This window comes from Neoarius graeffei, chromosome 8, assembly GCF_027579695.1.
Source record: "Neoarius graeffei isolate fNeoGra1 chromosome 8, fNeoGra1.pri, whole genome shotgun sequence".
NCBI lineage: Eukaryota > Metazoa > Chordata > Actinopteri > Siluriformes > Ariidae > Neoarius > Neoarius graeffei.
Genome location: NC_083576.1, coordinates 82,928,128 through 82,950,608, shown reverse-complemented (window position 1 = coordinate 82,950,608; position 22,481 = coordinate 82,928,128). Strand labels below are relative to the sequence as shown.

General features: G+C 42.7%; 1 protein-coding gene across 4 annotated transcripts in view; it reads right to left on the bottom strand.

The window, feature by feature from the left end:
* cnot1 (CCR4-NOT transcription complex, subunit 1) overlaps nucleotides 1–22,481 on the bottom strand; it is an 88,661-nt gene that overhangs the window by 49,849 nt on the left and 16,331 nt on the right. For all 4 annotated transcript variants that reach the window (XM_060928363.1, XM_060928362.1, XM_060928364.1 and 1 more), the window contains 7 exons: nucleotides 12,352–12,479; nucleotides 12,000–12,240; nucleotides 10,527–10,646; nucleotides 10,312–10,434; nucleotides 10,083–10,234; nucleotides 687–831; nucleotides 383–584 (listed from right to left, as the gene is read on the bottom strand). In XM_060928363.1, the coding sequence (XP_060784346.1) occupies nucleotides 383–584; nucleotides 687–831; nucleotides 10,083–10,234; nucleotides 10,312–10,434; nucleotides 10,527–10,646; nucleotides 12,000–12,240; nucleotides 12,352–12,479 (1,111 nt within the window). The remainder of the gene's footprint in view (nucleotides 1–382; nucleotides 585–686; nucleotides 832–10,082; nucleotides 10,235–10,311; nucleotides 10,435–10,526; nucleotides 10,647–11,999; nucleotides 12,241–12,351; nucleotides 12,480–22,481) is intronic.

Sequence of the window (22,481 nt, the reverse complement as noted above, 5' to 3'; positions counted from 1 at the left end):
AGGAGGACGGAGCAAAACATCTACGTGGTTAATTAAGACAGAAATAAGCAGGAGTACTTGTAAAATGTAAAAGAGGAAATGACCCCAGGATCTAAGGTCTGAAGGTTTCTGACCTCCACCTTGCACTGGCTTTGAAATTTAAAAAGGGAGTTTGTCCACCTCAATATTTCACTCGTGCGTGAGAAACACTTCTGCTTAAACTGACCTAGTATGCACTTTTGAGTAAACAAAGGACACGGCAAACAAAAGGTGACTAAAACCAGATTTCTTTCCAGTGACTGCATTTTACTGGTAAGCATCTAATTTAATACAGAACTCTGAAGTATAAAGATTAGATGGTGACTCGAATCATTTAAAAACCGGCACTATGAACAAGTCGTACCTTGGAGCTGCGAGGAGAGGCTGCTGATGCCGCCGAAGGCCGTGCTGGGATTGGGGTTGGTCAGAGGGGGGAAGGCCTTGGCAGGGGACTGAGGGTTGCTGAAGGCCGAGCTCAGAGGCGTGGGGAAGCCTTGCATGTTCTGCGTGTGAGAAGTGGCTGAGCCACCCAGATTGAGAGAGCCCATCGCACTGAGAGGGTCCACCTGAATTACACAGTGCAGGGGTCACTCCGCCATCATCGCGGCAAAAATTACATTATTCTGACACTAATACAATGCTGACATTCTGATCGAGCAAAACCATACCGGGGAAATAGCATCCAGACTGCTCGTGCTGGGTGCCCGGCCCTTTGGCATGACTCCTGGTGGAGGCTGGCGAGCCTTGTTCATCACATTGCTACAGTTGGCCACCATGGTCAGGATTGTCTCAGACAGCTCTTGTGACACATTCCTGACAAAACACAAAAAAGGTCAAACGATATACCAAACGCACCCAGGACAAATTTTACTACACATTACCGAACACCTTTCAATCACCTCACTGTACTGTTCACACTGCACAACTATCACAGTTTGTTGGTTTGTGAACACAGTAGTCTGTGCACGGGGCTCTCGTACTAAATCTTTCACATGGGAAAATCCCAAACTAAGCAACCCAAATTTATGAAAAAACACAAGCTAGGCATGTAACAATTCGCCCAAGTCACGATTTGATATCGGGTTCATAATTCCATTTTTCCACAATATTTTTGGAAAAATAATTTTATATTTTAAAAAACGCAGCATTTATTTTCCGATTCGTCAACTTAGATTCACTCAAATAAAAATGCTGTTGTTTCGTTTCCTTAATAACCAACAAATTTAGCGTATTCGCAAAGGTTGGAGTAAAACAGCCCATTAACTAGAAATATTCCTTTTATTAAACATGAAAGCAGTTAACAAATGGGCTTTTCTTAAACATTGGTACGACCACCATCTGCTTCTTTTCTTTAACTTTCAGCAGCCTGTAAAAAGAGCCCCGATTTCTTGTTAAATTAAATCCATTTGTACAGCCAATCACACAACAGCTCTTTCCCATGTCACGGCAATAGAGCTGCGTTACTTCCACCAAGGAAGAAACCACATGCAGTTCCTCTATCGTAGGGCTGTGCGATATATCGAATATACTCGATATATCTCCAAAAATTCTGTGCGAGATACATAAAATTATTATATCGTAACTATCGAGTATTTTATGGTCATCTTCCAACTTGCGTTTGTTTCGTGTTTGTTTAAAACACTTTCCGGTGGTTTTCTCCCTGTCCCTCAGGCAGTAACGCGTGGGGCTGCCTAGAGTAAAGAAAACAATAACATCACGCACTCGCCAACCAATCCCGGGCAACATCTCGGTGCTGAAAGGAACTTCCGGGAAGATTTTCTAGTTTCGGTTGTGTTGCCAGATTGGGCGGTTTCCTGCCCAATTGGGCGGTTTATGTGCGTTTTGGACATATTTTGGGCTGGAAAACGTCAGCAGTATCTGGCAACACTGCCGACGGGAAGATTTCCTAGTTCCGGTTTACAGCGCTGACTCAGTTCGTGCAATTGCTGGTGTTGCATAGGCTACCGTGTAAGCTCTGTCAATTTCAGCGACAAATTAAAAATGGAAGCGGACGAATTGGTTCCTAAAATAACTAGTAAGGGGTCAGTCATCTGGCATTTTTTGGATATCGCAAGGAGGACATGGAACAGCAAATGCCAGTTTGTAAAGTGTGCAAAAAAACCTGTCATCACGAAAGGCAGCAGCACGACAAATATGTTCCATCACCTGAAAACTCACCCGGTACAGTATGAAGAGTCTCTTAAATTCTGAACTACTTGCCCACAAGCTAACCCCCCCCCACGAGCTAAACAAATGACCATAGCGGCCTCGTTCTCCAAAGCCACCCCATATGAGAAAACGAGTCTGAGATGGAGAGCTATAACGGATGCAATCACTAACTTCATTGCCGAAGACATGATCCCGATTAGTATAGTGGAAAAACCAGGCTTCCAAAAATTACTAAACACACTCGATCCCAAATACGAGTTGCCTGGTCGCAGACATTTTACAGAGAAGGCAATACCGGAATTATACACATCTGAGAGGCAGAGCCAGAAAACACTCAGTTCAAAAGTGTGCAAAGAGAAAAATTATGTCTTGCAGATCTCTCTCTTCTCTCTCTCTCTCTCTATTGTGAATGTTCCAGTGGTTCTCAGTAGTCAGGTTAATAGCTTGGAGATCTATTTTTTTTTAAATAATTTAATGAATGAGCACTTTTCTTATTTAGGCTAAATGTCTTTCTCACTGTTGAGCTTGCACTTTATTGCTTTGAGCTCTGAGCAGCTCTGTATTGTACTGCCCCTTTGTTGCAATTTAAGATTGTTTTTGCAGTTTGTGCCACACCTTTGTTGAATAAAAATAGTCTTATTTCAATTCAATTGTGATTAATCACTAACATGAAAATTTAAAATGTGTTGTTGAAAACCACCTGTAAAGTTAACCAAGAATGTTATTTAATCTGCAGGGATTGTAGTGAAAACAGTAAAGAGTAAAAGTTAGATTTCATGGGGTCCTTTAGAGGAGATTTAAATATATCGAGATATATATCGCATATCGTGAAATGGAGAAAATGTATCGGGGATATTCATTTTTTCCCATATCGCACAGCCCTACTCTATTGTACACTCTGCTGGATAAACAATGTAATTCCAAGTCTGTGGAACTGTTTGCCCCCAGACATTAGAGTCACCCCTCCATCTCCTCTTTTAAATCCAGACTCAAAACTCACCTCTCCTCACTGGCTTTTGCATCGTCTTAGCTGCCCATTCCCTAGTTCTTTTTCTAGTGGGTGTTATTCAATGTTGTTCATTTGTTGTTTGTGTATTCTGGCCTCTTTGTCTGTCAATCTCTGTTTGTGTAATGTGTATTTTTGTTGCAGCTATTAATGCATCTTTTCTTTTGTCTTGTGTATTTGTGCATTTTACTTCTGATTTCTAGCTACCCTATATACAGCACTTTGGTCAATGAAAACCATTTTAAACGTGCTTTATACATTAAAAATTTACTGACTAATTACAGCTAGGAAAAATATTACACAGCTTGATGATCAAGAGTTGTTCAAGTCATCGATACCAATAGTCAAATTTGTACTGCGATTCATTGTCATGATATCAAATCGATGTTTAAAGATCATAGGCAACAGTTTTCAATTTATGCACATTTGAAACTTTATATGTTAAAAAAAAATATCCTCTAATTTTCTTCTGGTCCCAAAAAGTATTGTTTAAAAAGTAATAATTAAAACAAGTTAGCGCGGATCATGGCGAATTTCTGTTCGGCGATTTTCGTGACCACTCGGCGTGTGACGTCATTCAAGATAAACAAAACGCTTGAGTTGAGTCCACTTCCGTTTACTTGCCTTGCCGTTCAGCTTGAGTGCAGACGTGCACTCGGGAATTTCCAAAGAAAAACCATGCCTTATTGTTGTACAGTGAACTGTAACAGGACCGGTTCAGGAAGAAGTTTTTACCTTTTTCCGAGAGAGAAAAGGCAGAATGAGTGGGTTGGCTTTTTCCAAAAGAGGAGAAGAGTGGATTGTGCGCGTGAAACAAAATCAAGCAGTCAAAGAAGAAACGGAGCAGCAACGCTCAAGCAAAAAGGAGAAGATTGGACGTAAACATTTTTACTTTTGCTTGCAATTGACAGGTCAAGAATCCTGAGGGATCCTGTATAATCATTGTGGAAATGAGAGAAAGGGATATTTCCTCGCTTAGAGTCGGCTATAAATAGTATAATGCCGCGGATGGCAGGCTAATGTGGCCTACCGGCGCGCTGTCCAGTAATCGTTCCCGAAGTCCACTAGGGAGGGCGGTTTAATTATTCTTCAAAAGGGCTCTTATTTCGTATTACGACGAAAGTAGGAATTTATCATAATTACCAGGATAAATCGTTTGGGCGCGAGTCTTGTTGAGGTCCGGCGTCACCGCGATCAGAGTCGCTGTCCGATTCCGAGGCTGCACGGTCAAACCAGTGAGCCACATTCACCAATTGCTTCGCAACACCCACAGGTTCATACATATATGGTTTCACCTCTCAATATTTAATTTGGAGAGTTCCTGCTTCAAAATCGCTATCAGACATTTTACACAACCTCCCACGACCAAAGTCCGTACACGTGTGCTCGGTTCACAAGTAAAACACAGAACTGCTCCCGGTCTGTTTGGCTTGAATGACGTCATGACGACGGTCCCCTGGCGGTGAAAGTGTGCATAAGTGAGACATAAACCTTCGGAAATTGGGCAAAACAGTATATTTTAACTGTTTTATTCAATTTTAGGGTGCAAATTAGACACTCGGAAGATTGATTTCACTTCTTGGGTCGTTCTTCTAGACAATAAAGTTGATATCCTATGTTTCACCTCCGACCGTTGCCTAGGACCTTTAAAGGAGATACGCAAAACCATGGCCTTTTTGTTTATAAATGCCTTGAAAGCTCAAAATTATTCCTATGCCATTCTTAAGCGTTAACAATAAATCTAATATAGCAATTTTTACAATTAAGTGATTCATATAGGTAGCGGTCTGAGTGAATGACTTTGACATCCGTGACATCACAGCAAGAAGGCCATCAGTCTCATCGTCATTTCCGCTACGCTAAAACCAGAGCTGACTGCAACTTCGGTCCTCCATTTTGAGCTAATTTATCACCACGCCACGAAGATGTGTTGCTGGCGGGTGTAGCAACATGACAGAAGGTGGATTTATGCTGCATTCATGGCCCAAGAATGCTCAAACTGCAAAGATTTGGATGCGTTTTGCAAGAAATTCACAGATCGGGCGCCTACAAAGTGGTCTCTCCTCTCCTCTGCACATTTTACTGAGGACTCGTACAAAACCTCTGATCTGTTGAGGAGCGTTGGCTATAAGCCCGTACTGAAAGAGGGAGCATGAGCTGAGCAGTAATGGAGGAGTACTCGGTATGGAGAAAATGGAGAATGAGTGGACCAGTCAGTCATCGGATGTCTCTGCTGGATGTGTTTGCCTCAGCAGCAATATCTTGCCCTTACGTGGAAGAAGCGAATGAATGAAGAACTACAAGTCAGATTGTTTCAAAACAAAAAATCGGCCACAAGCTCGGCCTTCAAGAAGCGAGAACACAGATGGGTAAGATGCAACTCATTTGGTGACATAACAGCAACACCACTCGTTTACCTGCATTTAGATTAAATACATCTAACTTGTATTGTGTATTTAAGTTACCGGTATAAGATTATTTAATTTGCTTAAGAATGTGATGGTTCAACTGGTTATTTAATTCGTCTTTTACGTTTCATCACTGAAAATGCATGCATGTACAGTCAAGCCGGAAAGTCTGCACACCCCTTTCACTTTCTCCAGGTTTTATTACGTTACAGACTTATTCTACAATAGATCGAGTTCATTTTTTTGTCACAAAATTCTACACAGAATGCCCATAATGCCAAAGTGAAAGCAGATTCTTAGACATGTGTGCTAATTTGTTAAAAATCAAAATGTTAAATATACGTACACAAGTGTGCACACCCTTTGATACGACACCCAAAAATGAGCTGAGGTGCATTTTGTTTCCACTGATACTACTTGAGATGTTTCTACAATTTAACTGGAGTCCACCTGTGGAAAATTCAATTGATTGGACATGATTGGGGATTGCAAATACCTGCCTATAAAAGGTCGCACAGTTGACAGTACATGTCAGAGCAGACTCCAAGCCATGGGGTCAAAGGAATTATCTGAAGACCTCAGAAACAGGATTGTGTCAAGGCATAGATCTGGAGAAGGGGACAGAAAAATTGCTGCAGCTTTACAGGTCCCAAAGAGCACAATGGCCACCATCATTCGTAACTTAAATATCAAAGTTTGGAACCAACAAGAATCTTCCAAGACCTGGCCACGCGGCCACAGTGAGCAATCGGGGAAAGCGGGCCTTGGCCAGGAAGGTGAGCAGGAACCCGAGGGTCACTCTGACAGAGCACCAGCGTATCCTTGTGGAGATGGGAGAACCTTTCAGATGATCAGCACTCCACAAATCAGGCCTTTATGGTCGAGTGGCCAGACTGAAGCCACTCCTTAGTAAAAGGCACATGACAGCCCACTTAGAATTTGCCAAAAGGCACCTAGAGGACTCTCAACCCATGAGAAACAAGATTCGCCGGTCTGATGAAACCAAAATTGAACTTTCTGGCCTGAATACCAAGTGTCACATCTGTAGGAAACCAGGCACCACTCATCACCTGGCTAATGCCATCTCTACAGTGACGCATGGCGGTGGCAGCATCATGGTGTGGGGATGTTTTTTAGCAGCAGGAATGGGGTGACTAGTCCTGGTAGAGAGGGAAAGACGAATGCAGCCAAGTACACCGAGATCCTTGAAGAAAACCTGCTCCAGAGCGCTCTGGACCTCAAACTGGGGCGAAGGTTTACCTTCCAACATGACAACGACCCGAAGCACACAGCCAAGAGAACAAAGGAGTGGCTTTGGAGGAAATCTGTGAAATGTCCTCGAGTGGCCCAGCCAGAGCCCAGACCCGAATCCAACTGAACATCTGTGGAAGATGCTGAAAATGGCTGTGTACCGATGCTCCCCATCCAACCTGACGGAGCTTGCAAGAATATACCAAGAGGAATGGGCAAAAATGTCCAGAAACTAGTGTGCCAAGCTCATAGCTTCTTTCCCAAGCTGTAATTGCTGCCAAAGTTGCATCAACCAAGTATTAAGCTAAGGGTGTGAACAGATACGTGACCCCTCAATAGCCTATTTTTGTCAGTAAAATAAAGTGCGTATTTTCTAAAAACCTGCTTTCACTTTGTTATTATGGGCTATTTTGTGTAGAACAAGTCTGTAACGTAATAAAACATGGAGAAGGTGAAAGGGGTGTGCAGACTTCCCGGCTTGACTGTACATGTATGTTGCATAAGTTATAACGCCCATCCTGTTTTAATGAGAGTCACATGAGACAGTCAGTTTAATTCCATCCAATTCTCTAGGCGGCTTTGTACTCCGGCTTTATTTTGTAAGGCGAGGGCCTCCGTGGCCGATGTGTTGCTATCGGATTCACTTTCCGATAGTTTGAACTCGTACAGTTGTGTGTATAGCAGTAGCATGCACACACACTCCGATTTCAGGACCATCAGTATACAGTCAGATGTATTACTATCTGAGGAATCTGAAGAATCTCCAATAAATCCGAACGAAGAGGCCATTGCGACCACTCTCGCCTGCCGAGTCAAGCTTTGGTCTTTTGCACCGGTTCCCGCTGTGACGGCACCTACTCAGGGCTGGCTGGCTCAGCGGGGTAGCTCGAATGCCAACTTCGCCGTCAATTTTCACTCAAAATTGTATTTTTTTTTATTCCCCATTATGCAGCATACAAGAGACAAGGACGGCGCTATAATATCCGTTCAGAAACGCATTTAAAAATAAAGGTTCTGCGTATCTCCTTTAACAAAAGCTATCCATTATCTAACGTCATTAAACTGAAGCCTGTGCGACTGACCGTGGCACGAGTTTCTACAGTATTTTGTCCAGAGGAGGAGGGGGAAGGAAAAAAAAGGAAATATGAGTCAGGTCAATGTGGAGGAAGTCCGGTTTGAGATGCTGACGACAAGGCTCGTCTGGACCAGCAAAGGGAAGTGAAAGTTTAATGCAGTGAAACATGAATATTTTTATACTGTGCAAATTAGGGCTGAACGATCTATCATTTTCGACCGAAAATCGCGATCTCAGACAACACGATTTTGGGATCGTCAAAGCCGCGATTTTTCTCAGTGCTCCTAAACTGACCCATGTCTTGTTTCGTCAATAAATTGTCCTCATTTTTTACACTACAGACAAAAATTACAGTCAGGAAAGCCTTGTGGCACTCAGTGTGAAAGAATTTTGTGAATATCTCCTTCCGTTTTCGTGTAAATCCCCGTTGTTTGGAGGGAGCACTCCGAGGGAAAAGTGCGCTTTCTCTGTCTCCGTGTCTGAGCGTGCGGGTGGGGGAGGGGCTGCTTGCTCTCACACACACAGGAGGGAGGGGCCCTGCAATAGCGACTGCTACAGCCACTGCATCACTCTTATTTCCCCCAGGGGAATTGTTGGCTCTAGTTATAATTTATAATGCTTATCTACATTATTTTACAAAAGTGCAATATTTTGATGCTGCTGAGCCATTGATCAACCTTTTTTACGTCTGATATGTTGTAGATGGGAAAAGTAAAAGAAGCAAAAGTTTACTTAAGAAAGATGGCTCTCTTTATTTTAAGTTATTATAACTTGTTCCTCAGGCACTCAATGTTAATAAACAGGCCTACATTTGAAATCTGTTGACCTCAGTTTTCATTCTTGCATTAGCTTTATGGAATTCATTGTATTAATTAATTTGCACTGAAACTCTGTTTAAAGGAAAAAAAAATCGTGGTTGAAATCGAAATCGCAATATCTGCCAGAAAAATCGCAATTCAATTTTTTCTTAAAATCGTTCAGCCCTCGTGCAAATTCATGCATTTTATTTTTGTTACAACAATGATTTACCGTATTTTCTGGACTATAGAGCGCACCTGTATATAAGCCGCAGATATCTATGTTGAAAAATTAGATATTTACTGCATGTACAGAACGATTTTGTACTGTAAATGTACATGTATGTACCTGAACAGATTCTTTCCGAACAGTGCCTTTTAACACGGCAGCAACTTTGCTGATTAAAACGGAACAGAACCAAGAGAAAATAACCGGTATTTATTTACCTTCATTTCTCCTGTGTTTGAAACCACAAGTCACTTTAATCATCTTCGCTGGATTTGAAAATAATTACCAGTTAGTAATTTGTCGTGCGTGTTCTATCTGCTAAAGATCTGCTAATTCTTCTTTGCATTGATTTTTCGTCTATCTTATTTTTGATTCTACTTCTGGTTAGAGCTCCCCTAGCGGTGGAAGAAAAATCCACAGAATAGCCGCACCTTTGTATAAGCCGCATGGTTCAAAACCTAGGAAAAAAAGTAGCGGCTTATAGTCCAGAAAATACGGTAGTTGGGCGGCACGGTGGTGTAGGCTAGTGGTTAGCGCTGTCGCCTCACAGCAAGAAGGTCCGGGTTCGAGTCCCGTGGCCGGCGAGGGCCTTTCTGTATGGAGTTTGCATGTTGTCCCCGTGGGTTTCCTCCGGGTGCTCCGGTTTCCCCCACAGTCCAAAGACATGCAGGTTAGGTTAACTGGTGACTCTAAATTGAGCGTAGGTGTGAATGTGAGTGTGAATGGTTGTCTGTGTCTATGTGTCAGCCCTGTGATGACCTGGCGACTTGTCCAGGGTGTACCCCGCCTTTCGCCCGCAGTCAGCTGGGATAGGCTCCAGCTTGCCTGCGACCCTGTAGAACAGGATGAAGCGACTAGAGATGAGATGAGAGAATGATTTAGTTACAAAGGGCCAATTCTTATAAAAGCAGTCCTTCACTATTCGACTGATTGGCTGGCATGTGTGGCTGTTTTTGTTCACACAAGATTCACCAGAGATCTTCAAAATATCTCTGATCTGCTCGCAGAGCACCAAAAATCAATCTTCTACAGGGAAATCACGGTTGAGTGTATTCAGCAGGAGACAAACTTAAAAAAAAAAAAAATTTAATTAAAACAAATAAATAAATCATGTTGCCATGTTTCTCACCCTGCACAGGACTGCAGACAGGCCAGCATAGTCGCCAACGTTTCTGGAGGCAGTTGTGCACTTTTTGGCTGGTCTTTTTCCGGAGCCAGTCCTCCCATGATGGTGGGACAGCGTCTCTTCAGGAACGTTACGCAGGCCTGAATGAACGGTTCCTACAACAGACACGTTTCTCTTAGAGTCGCAGCAATCCAAGACTGGTTGTAGGACACTCACATGCACACACACTTACCCCATGCTCTCGGATTTTATCGGTCAGCCATTTGTCTAATTTGAGGTATTCGCGGCGAGAGGCAAGTGCAGCAAGGTCAATAACAAAGGCAAACGGAGTACCATTTAGCAGCATCGATAAAGACTGGAACATAAAAACAAAAGCGTGAGCAGATGAAGAAATTTGAAGAATTTTGAAGAAATGTGCACGCGCGTACGAGGGAGTTGTGGCTGCACCTTCAAGTCCTGAGCCACATCCAAGATGCGCGAGAGCTTGGCCTGGTCATACTGCTCCCCCCTCATGTACCACTCTGCCATAGAGTGCATGATGAGCTGCCGAATGGATGGCGACTGGCCCTAAAACCACAGGAGAGCAAAGAAACCTCATCACAAATATCAGATACATCACTGATTTCAACCACAACCCTGATAACATGTAAATTGATAGAAATTAAAAACATGACATTCATTGACCAAAAAAAAAAACCCACACATTCCATGACGGCGGATAGAAATATAGGAAGCTGGTTACAAGTTAGCTGTAGCTGCTAGGTCAGTCGTATTAGCATAGTACTTTATTTTCATTTCATTAATAAAATGTTATAAAAGTCAGGAATGCTTGCAAAATTCCAAAATCAGGATAACCACCGCGAAAGCTGGAACCTAACATAATTCCAACTAGGGATGTTAACCGATGACCGTTTGACCGGTGGTTGACCGAATCAACGTCAACCGGTTAATTTTTTTTGGTTGTCGGTGGGAAAAAAAAAAAAAATCAATCGTTTTGAAGCTGCGGATTTTGGAGCGGAGAACCTAGAATTCTGTGTTTGTAAACGCTTGGGGCATGCCATGCGGTGTAAGGACGACAGCTGACAAATCAGAAACACCCATTCAGTCATGTCCCGCCCTCCCGCCCCAGTTAAAGACAGCTGACAAATCAGAAACACCCATTCAGTCATGTCCCGCCCCAGTTGAACACAGCTGCCACTTGGCGAAAGAAAAAAAAAGTGTAGACACAGGCTTTTTAGCTTACAAATTACTATTCTGTTTTTTTTTTCAATTATTATTAGAAGGCACATGGAGTTTAGTCCTGCCTTGGCCAGTGCATTCTGAAAGTATGTTTCGGTCTGTAGCCAACAATGCATGTTATTGCAGATCATCTCTCTCCACACAAACTAAAGGCGCAGATGCCGACTTTTTCATGGACTGTAACGGCATTTGCTTATGTAGTCATTTTAATACAGAATTTACTCTGATGAAATTATTCAGACACTCCAACGCCCCCCCTAAAAAAAAAAAAAAAAAAAATCGGATCTGCACGATTCAGCCGTGAAAAAGGCACGCCGTTTGCATCCCTGTTTAAACTCATAGGTTAACCGACTTTAACCAGCTAATGAGGCTCGGTGGTCGGTCAAGATTTTTTTTTTTTTTAAGTTTTCGCCATCCCTAATTCCAACCACTATCGTCAATTTTACCAATCTTGGGTTTCTTGGTCCCCGTGCATACAAGTGTATAAAATAGCATATTTTACAATTAAAGGCACTGCAAGCATAATTGTCCAATTTTTTTTTATTTTAAAATTCGCTCATGACATCTCGCTGCCTTTCAGTCTTCATAACCTTAATCGTCAAGTAAACATGGATTGAGGATTTTCGTCTTAAAGTCAAACCGTAAAGAGAAGAAAATTCCAGAACCCAACAGCGCTCATACCTGCCCGTGCCAGGCATAATGTAGGATGATGGCAGAGTTGGGGTGGTTGCCCAGGAAGATGGGCATGAGCGTGGAGATGAGCTCATGGCGCAGTGTGTGCCAGGACGTGCTGATCTGCAGCAGCGCCAGCACCAGCATGTCCGGACAGTGCTTGATGGGGAAGCTGAAAAGTTGCTTCACCTGCTCGTACTGGCCCACCTCAGACAGTCGCAGCAGACTCTCCACGAGGTCCAGGCTCTTCCTGTGAAGTCAATTTTGAACACCAAGTACATGGTCAACACAAGCAATTTACACGTCAGAGAAATTCTCAGCACACTAGACAAGAAGTGAATTCTGAGGTGCTGGCACAGACCATGTGGCTATCTCCCTGTTGTCATCCTCAGGTGGAGCTTTGAGGATGTCGATTACGACGGCGTGACAGGGGTAATCGGCGAAGCAGAACACCTCCGGACTCATCAAGGATTGCTGGATGAAGGAGAGCTGGAAAGAACGAGCGTGAAAGGGTTGAAATGCATTCAAATGAGAGAAATTAAAAATGTTAGAACATGCTCGACTACGGAAGGCATCAAAGAACCCCCTAAATTTTACTATTATAATAAAACATGTCCGTTTCAACATATTTTCATGAAAATCCCAAATTAAATGGTCAATATTTCTAATATTTTGTGCCAATGTTTCTATAAAGTAAATCAGTCTTGGCTTTTTTTTTTTTTGGTATTGTTTTAACAGCTTCCTACATCATGAACAATTATTCACCGAATATCTGTGAATAATAACCGTGAAGAAGTCGAGGCAGATAATGGAGTATAAATACACGTGATTTTGAATACGATTCATTTCAATCTTCAAAAGCGGCATGCAAACGTAATGTGCGCAGACTTCACTTATCTACGCCAACTCACATAAAATGCTCCGAAATGGATAAAAAATAAATCATAATTCCACCTTACCTTTGAATAGTTTCAGACCAAACTTTGTCGCAACTTTACTGCTTTCAGGAACGGCATTTTCTTTCATCAATTGTGATTTTAGCTCACTTACGGTGACGAAGCGACCGGACGCAATTTTGCTGAGTCGCTGTCGATGATTATCAAGGAATAGTCCGAATCTCCCGACCAATCAGAGGCTACGTTTACATTAGACCGTATCTGTCTCGTTTTCTTCGCGGATGCACTGTCCGTTTACATTAAACTGCCTGGAAACGGGAATCCGTCAGCGTCCACGTATTCAATCCAGATCGTGTCTGGTCCGGTGCTGTGTAAACATTGAGAATACACGGATACGCTGTGCTGAGCTCTAGCTGGCGTCTCATTGGACAACGTCACTGTGACATCCACCTTCCTGATTCGCTGGCGTTGGTCATGTGACGCGACTGCTGAAAAACGGTGCGGACTTCCGCCTTGTATCACCTTTCATTAAAGAGTATAAAAGTATGAAAATACTGCAAATACTGATGCAAATACTGCCCATTGTGTAGTTATGATTGTCTTTAGGCTTGCCATCCTTCCACTTGCAAGTGGTAAGTGATAATGCGCTGGGATCATACACACAGCGGCTCAGTCCCGAATCACTGCTCGTGCGCTTCACTCGCGCGCTCTGTGAGCTGCGCAGGGTCGGAGTGCGCACTCTCCAGAGGGCACTCGCTGTTCAGGGCGGAGTGATTTGGAGCGCAGGATGCCTGTGGAGCCGAGCGTATCCGTGTATTGGTGTTGCTGTGTGCACACTAATCGTTTTAAAAACGTAAATCTGATGATCCGCTGATAAGGTCTAATGTAAACATGGGCAGAGTGAGCAACCTTCTATTTAAAAAAAAAAAAAAAAAAAAAAAATCACCTCCACCTTTATACTAAATACCTTTTAACCACCTAATAGTGGTGCAGTCGGACTTGGCCTTCACTTCATCTCTATCCAACGCCTAGGTCACAACCGGACGTACGATTTTTTTTGGCCGTGCGATTTTTGGCGTTCCCCAAATCGCTGCGGTTTTTTTGTTCGTGGAGAAAGACGCATGTTGGCCGTAAGTTTGTCTTGCAACCTGAAAAAAACGTAAGCGCCCGTAAAGTTTGACATGACAAAGAACCTCTGCGGCCGGTCTGCGGCTCGAAAATCAGCACGTCACACGCGCGCCCTCCGTGCGTTTCTTTGCACGTAGACCAGCCGTAGGAGCACGTACGGCCGGTTGTGACCAAGGCTTAATGAAGAATGCTGGAGCACTTAAAGGAGATACGCAGAACCATGGCCTCGCTTTTCGTTTATAAATGCCTTGAGACCTCAAGAATGGCAGAGAAATAGTTAAGCATTAACAATAAATCTAATATAGTAATTTTTACCAGGGTTTTTTCTAGAAAAATCTAGTATGAGGGCGCTCACTATGGTGAGGGAACGAAGCGACTGGGGAGGGGATGGTGCCGGTTGTCCGTCCCCCCCGCCATGCGAAGCCTTTGAAAAATTGAGGCTACAATGGGACCTTCTGAGGCTATCTGAGAGGGAAATTGTAATAAATTGTCTGTCAACATTGAAAAACAAAGTAGTAATCTTCTTCTGCCCCGGACAGTCTTTGGCTTTCTTCCGTTTCGTGCCGTGGGATGACATCTTTAAATGCCCAAGTGTCAACAAAAAAAACTTGCAAACTACTTCTGTCAAAAACTCCCGCGCCGGTGGGTGAAAGGTCATTCAGTCTCGAGAACTCTTGCTCTACAAGTCAGCTGACCTTGTATGTAACCCATGTCAAATATCGCGAGAGCAGCCGTGACAAGTAAACATGGCGCCTCAGTCTGGAAAACGCCAATTCGGATTGTTTTTGCACCGTCTGGCGGTGTATCTACTATGATTGGAATATTTTTGGAGTAATTATAACGTATTTGATGATCAGACACATTGTCACGTGGTGTTGCTGGGATGTTTTCATGGAGAAAAGATCGTTTTGAGAAAGATCGCATGTTGTGCAGTAGCATATAAGTGCATGGCCTAAGTGTGACTTGGGGTTCAATCGGCATTTCGGTAAGAGGGCGCAGCACCCCTGTTCCCCGGTTTAGACGAAAGCCTGTTTACCATTAAAGTGACTCATATAGGTAGCGGTCTAAGTGAATGACCTTGACATCCGTAACGTGACCGCAGGAAGTCTATCAGTCTCATCGCCATTTCGGCTATACTAAAAACACAGAGCTGACTGCAACTCCGATCCTCCATTTTGAGCTAATTTATCGCCATGCCACATAGATGTGTCACTGGCGGGTGCAGCAACACAACAGAAGGTGGATTTATGTTGCATTCATGGCCCAAGAATGTTCAAACTGCAAAGATTTGGATGCGTTTTGTGAGAAATTCATGGATTGGGCGCCTATGAAGTGGTCTCTCCTCTGCTCTGCACATTTTACTGAAGACTCGTACGAGACCTCTGATCTGTTGAGGAGCGTTGGCTATAAGCCCGTATTGCAAGAGGGTGCAGTACCAACAATTAAAGGAGAAGAAAACAAGAAAAGGAAAGCAAGTTCAGTTGCACCAGTTCTCCCGGCGTGAGCCGAGGGTTATTGCTAAAACCCAGAACAGAATGGGACGTGACATCACTTGGGCAGTGACCTCCCCACGGTTGTTGCTAAAACCGGTGACGTCCCGTCCCATCCCAGGTTTTAGTAATTGCCTGAGCTGAGTAGTAATGGCGGAGTACTCAGTATGGAGAATGAGTGGCGCGAGCTGTGATTTCTCCGCTGGATACGCTTGCGTCAGCAGCAATATCTCGCCCTTATGTGGAAGAAGCGAATGAACGGAGAACTGAAAGTCAGGTTGTTTCAAAAACAAATCGGCCACAAGGTCGACCTTCGAGAAGCGACAACACAGATGGGCAGGGCTTGACATTAACGCTTGTCCGGGACAAGTGATACTTTACGTCGGACAAGTTCATCGTCTCCGTTACTTGTCCGATCGAACAAGTGCCAAAATACGCCGATATTCGGGTTACATATCAAATTTATCAGTTTATTTCACATGATTTCCGAAGCATCTCACTCGACATTTTGTTGTTTTGATGAATCGCCGGATGTTTCTATTCGGAAAGAGCGATGTGCGCATGCGCAATATTCCACTTATGAAACTGGCCAACACCGCTTCGTGTATTTGAGCTGAAAAGTAAACGGCCGTTTATGATTGGTTTTAATCGTGTCATACACGTGGATTTGTTGACATTTCTCTTGGCGGGCTCATTGTTTCTCTTGTCCAAACTAGTGATATCTCAAGTCATAAATTTTATGATAATGTTATTTTTTGTGATATTTGTTACTGAACTGCAGAGTGCTGATCTGTGTATAGATAAGGGTTAGTGTTTCTGGATCTCATAGTATACACTACCGTTCAAAAGTTTGGGTTCACCCAGACAATTGTGTTTTCCATGAAAAGTCACACTTTTATTTCCCACCATAAGTTGTAAAATGAATAGAAAATATAGTCAAGACATTTTTCTGGCCATTTTGAGCATTTAATCGATCCCACAAATGTGATGCTCCAGAAACTCAGGCCCTGTCCACACGGCAACGGATTCAGGTGAATCTGATAAAAAAAAAAAAAAAATTGTTTATCGTTTCGGCCTGGCGTCCACACGGCACCGGCGTTTTGAGTGCCCCAAAACGAAATCTTTTGAGAATGGGTTCCAGAGTGAAAAAAAACTGGCAACGGAGCCGTTGTGAAGTCATCTGGATGAGTAGAACAGATTTGTTTACGATGATGTCACAACCACATGTGCTTCATGCCGGGTAGAAGTGTAATGAACTCGATACGAGTTGTCAACAAATCCTAATAACTTGGTTCATGAAACGCGCTTACAAAATATTTTCACTGTGAATATTTATTGTGTAATGGTGCAAAGTGAGTGAGAGTGAGAGAGAGAGAGAGAGAGAGAGAGAGAGAGAGAGAGAGGAGAGAGAATAGCCCTTAGGACAGAGTCAATCCCGCCAGCAAAAATAGGGAAAAAAAAAAAAAAGGAGCAATCTCACCTCTTCAGATGTTTATTCCGGACCATTAAAGAATTCTGGAGGATATCAGAATGTTGGCGTACCAGCTTCCATTTACCCCCATTCATTCCTCTTTCCGCGTCTCAATTCAAAAAACGAGCACGTGATTTAAAGGGACTATATCTATAGGATAGGGAGAAAGTGTGTGCGCGTGACAGTGACGGGGATAGTCACTGTGCGCACGCGCAGTTATGCGCATGCGTCTACTTCTATTGTTCTGGTGTCTCCGATGGGACCGTCTTACAGCGCACGTAGTGGTGTGGCATGTGTATTGCATCGTTTTCAGCAAGCGTTGCGTTGCCATATGAACCTGATATTTTACTGATCCGTTGCCCATGTGGACGCAATATTTAAAAAAAAAAATCTCGTTGCCATTGTCGTGTGGATGTAGCCTCAGTCTGCTCAAAGGAAGGTCAGTTTTATAGCTTCTCTAAAGAGCTAAACTGTTTTCAGCTGTGCTAACATGATTGTACAAGGGTTTTCTAATCATCCATTAGCCTTCTGAGGCAATGAGCAAACACATTGTACCATTAGAACACTGGAGTGAGAGTTGCTGGAAATGGGCCTCTATACACCTATGGAGATATTGCACCAAAAACCAGACATTTGCAGCTAGAATAGTCATTTACCACATTAGCAATGTATAGAGTGGATTTCTGATTAGTTTAAAGTGATCTTCATTGAAAAGAACAGTGCTTTTCTTTCAAAAATAAGGACATTTCAAAGTGACCCCTAACTTCTGAACAGTAGTGTAGTTATTTTGTTCTTAAAATTTTGTTAATTTCTACTCTACTGGAATATATTGCTTCTTAACTTCAGCATAATAATTGGTGAATTATGGTATCAGTCTGTTTTACTATATTTTTGAACTTTTGCCTCAGTATATAAAGTATTGATTACTTTTGATTCATCGAGATTACACATATGTTGTGAATTCGGAAACAAATGCAATAAAGATTGTTGGGTTACAAATGGTTTATTTGTGGTTTTTCTTCTCAAATATTTTTTCGGACAAGTCAACTTCACATTTGGACTAGGGATGTAAACCGATGACCGTTTGACCGGTGGTTGACCAAATCAACGTCAACCGGTTAATTTTTTTTGGGTTGTCAGTGGGAAAAAAAAAAAAAAAAAAATCAACCGTTTTGAAGCTGCCGATTTTGGAGCGGAGAACTTGGAATTCTGTGTTTGTAAACACTTGGGGCATGCGATGCAAGGACGACAGCTGACAAATCAGAAACACCCATTCAGTCATGTCCCGCCCCAGTTGAACACAGCTGCCACTCGGCGAAAGAAAAAAAGTGTAGACACAGGCTTTTTAGCTTACAAATTACTATTCTGTTTTTTTTTTCAATTATTATTAGAAGGCACATGGAGTTTAGTCCTGCCTTGGCCAGTGCATTCTGAAAGTATGTTTCGGTCTGTAGCCAACAATGCATGTTATTGCACATCATCTCTCTCCACACAAACTAAAGGCGCAGATGCCGACTTTTTCATGGACTGTAACGGCATTTGCTTATGTAGTCATTTTAATACAGAATTTACTCTGATGAAATTATTCAGGACACTCCAACATCCCCCCCTTAAAAAATAAATAAATAAATAAATATTCGGATCTGCACGATTCAGCCTTGAAAAAGGCGCGCCATTTGCATCCCTGTTTAAACTCATAGGTTAACCGACTTCAACTGGCTAATGAGGCTCGGTGGTCGGTCAAGATTTTTTTTTTTAGTTTTCGCCATCCCTAATTTGGACAAGTAAATTTCCTTTCAACTTGCCCGACAGGACAAGTGGTTTCAAAAGTTAATGTAGCGCCCTGATGGGTAAGATGTGACTCATTTGGATACAAGACAACGTTGTTTACCTGCATTTAGATTAAGGGCCCGTTTACACGAGGACGCTGTCGGGTAAAAACGACTAAATATTTTATCAGAAGTGCCTTTCGTCTACACGGGGACGGCGTTTCCGAGGCTGAAAAACGGAAAAAATTGAAAACGCCTTCCAGAGTGGATAAGTTAAAAACAGCCCCCGTTGCATATCCGTCTAAACTACCCAATACGCGAAACTCTGCTCGGATCTGCTCACGTCGGGTACGCGTTTACGTCATACATGTCATATACTGTACATGCCAGCCCGGGAAGTAAGAAAGTAAGTAAAAAAGAAAGAGCATGTCTGATTACATCGATCCAACGGACCTTCAAGCTGCTCTGGCAGCTTTAATAAACGTCCAGGAGTCCTTCGAACATCTATACCGAATCTGCACATATACCGTTAATGAACAGAGGCAGGTATAGCATGCTCTTACTTTTTTACTTACTTTCTTACTTACCATAGCCAGAGTAGTCAAAGTTTTCGCGGCGCAGATGTGCAGATCAGACAAGACAGAAGACGTTGCGCATGCGTGCAGACCTAGCGGAGATCTTTCACAGCACCACCTAGCCGCCTGGCATGCACATCCAATTGAATTCCACACATTTATGCGTCACCGTATAGACGCAGATTTCCTCCTTGAAAACGGTCGTGTAGACGCGGAAAAAAGTGAGAACGAAAACGGACTTTTACGTTTTTGTTTCAGACCGTCCCCGTGTAAAGTGGGCCTAATACATGTAACTGGTATTGAGTGTTTAAGTTAGCGGTACGAGATTATTTAATTTGCTTCAGAATGTGATTGACTCAGTTCATCTTAGGGCTGTGCTCACAGCTCACGATACTCGATCATGCACGATTTTCGGGGGTACGATACGATATCGTTTACTCACTTGAAAATCGAAAATCCCATATATGACACATTTCATGCATATCTCCTGGTTCTGTAGCAGGTTGTCATCAATTTGCATTTGATTTAAAGCACGTTTCATGCCAGAAATCGACGGAAATTCATGCTTGCAACCTGTTCCAACCAAAAACGTTATTTACAAATGGCGCTTCCAGTTACTCAGGGCATGCGCACTAGAAATGAGCCTTTTTTTCATCCAAACTACTTTTTGAAATCCTCATTCTGATTGTCTGGTGTATTATAAGCCAGCCAATCAGAATCAGTGTCTTAAGGCAGCAGCATGCCGTAATGGCTGTTTGTCTAATTAGTATCCAACATCTCTGTCATTCGTGCCTTTATTGTCCGACTTTTGTTATTGAAACACAACAAATGACGAAGTAGATAACATCTTTAGGCATTTGGTGACCCAAATCTGAAGTTTGCTTGGATAATATCAACTGGAAGTGGCTCAATCGGTATGTTGCTATCATTAGATTGTTAAGTTTCAATGCGCTCTGCTACAGACGCTGCAAGCCGCTAATTACGTCCCCCATGTCTCCATGGCCTCGTCTCGAGACTCATTCATTGAATAATTTTGGCGCCAAACGTATTCGCGCCCTCTGCTTACAATATATTAAAGACATCATTTAACTCGATATATCGCGATATATATGGTACGATATCGTGAGCAACTGATGGCAAACAAGCACAGCCCTAGTTCATCTGATTATTTAATTAGCCTTTTACGTTTCATCAGTGAAAATGCATGCATGTTGCATAAGTTATAACACCCATCCTGTTTTAATGAGAGTCAACCCACAATCAATGAAGTCAAATCAGTCTTCGTTGAGCAAGTCAGTAACGGCATTTCTTACTTTCACTATAAATTTTTCTTTATATATGATTTTGGTCTCTAGCTGTAAAAGACCTCGGCCTTAAAACCGGTTCCCGCTGTGACGTCACGCGCTCAGGGCTGGCTGGCTCAGCGGGGCAGCTCCAACGCCAACTTTGCGATCGATTTTAACTCTCAAAAATATATTTTTTAAATTCCCATTTATGCAGCATACAAGAGTCAAGGATGGAGATACTATCCACTCAAATGTATTTAAAAATAAAGGCTCTGCGTATCTCCTTTAAGTATTTTAATTTTCCCATCTCTTTCATCTCAGTGTACACTGCTTCCACACCATCACACCAGTCATCTTGTGGATCAAAATTAATTGCCACCCATGACTCAAGTGCAGCATATAGCAGTTTGACATCGTCAGTCCGTTAGATAAACATTTAATTTTATTAAAATCGAAAATTAATATTTAGAGCCTGTGGGCTACAAAAATAAGTCATTAAAGTAGCCGGCTGGACTTAATTGTGTAGTCGGCTGTATGGCCGGCAGCCGGCGCTTGTGGAAAGCCCTGTATAGTGACGCGGCATGCACCGTGGTAACTCGACACGCCACTTGTACACATCCTGAGAAATTAACTGCAGCTACACACACACACACCTCAAACTGCACGTTTTCCGATTACAGTTTGCGTTTGAATTTTAAAACCCTCTTAAAGTGCTGATGACACGTTTTTGACATCTTTGGCGATGTTTTATAACATAAGTAATTCCCGATGATCCATATATTAATTCACGAAGGCGCCTATTTTACAAGTTATGATAAAAAAACGCGGCTATTTGGGCAAATTTGACGGGGCTGCAGCACCCAGGAGACGAATGAGGAGGAGGAGCTATATGACGTCAGCGAAAGAACCTTCCTCCTCACTTACCAGTTTGTTGTTGATGCGGCAGGTGTTCAGTTTATCATTATTAGTATTTTTATTAGACATTATTATTATAATATTTATATATATATATATATATATATATATATATATATATATATATATATATATAAAAAATTATGCCTTCGTGTTGTGTTGCCGGCTTTTGCTCCAAAACCCACAAGGATGGGGTAAGTTTATTCAAGTTTCCCCCAGAGATCCCGAGTTGCATGCGAAGTGGGTGAAGCAAGTCAGGCGCACTCGTGACAAGTGGGAGCCCTCACCAACATCCGTCCTGTGCTCTGAACACTTCGATTTGGATTGTTTTGACACCCTTCCCAGCTTAAAAGAATCTCTTGGGTGTTCAGTTCAGCACAAACGTGTGTTGCTACCATCAGCAGCGCCTACAGTATTCCGGAGGGGGTCTACTAGTAGCTATGCCGGATCCAGCAGTCGCCTGGGACAAACCGACTCCTCCAAAGACAGTCCTCCTGTCAGAACATGTGTTGAGAAACGACATAAGATAAAGGTACGTAGAGCTATCGAGTGCTCCGACATGATGCTAAAAATAGTAACCATGCGGTCTGCGCGGCCATCTTGGAAGTGACTCGCTCCAGAGCGCTCATAGAGTACACATTCATGATAATCATAAACGTAATCATAAAGTCGGCGTGATATCAGTCATGTATTTGCTTGTGAAAGCTTGCGGCTTTCATGTAACTGCCGCCTAGCAACTAGAGGCAAAGGGTAAAGAGGGTAGGCTATCATAGATTCTATTCGGAAGAGATCAATACATGATTGCTTAAAAATTAGGTATTTTAACAATGTGCATCTGTTTTGTGATTATCATGACACTTGTGTGTTATATAGAACTGTATGTCTTATCAGCACATCGAGGATCTTCCACCGGAGGCTTTAGCAAGTACTCGTAGCAACACTACACTTTACCCTGCGTTGT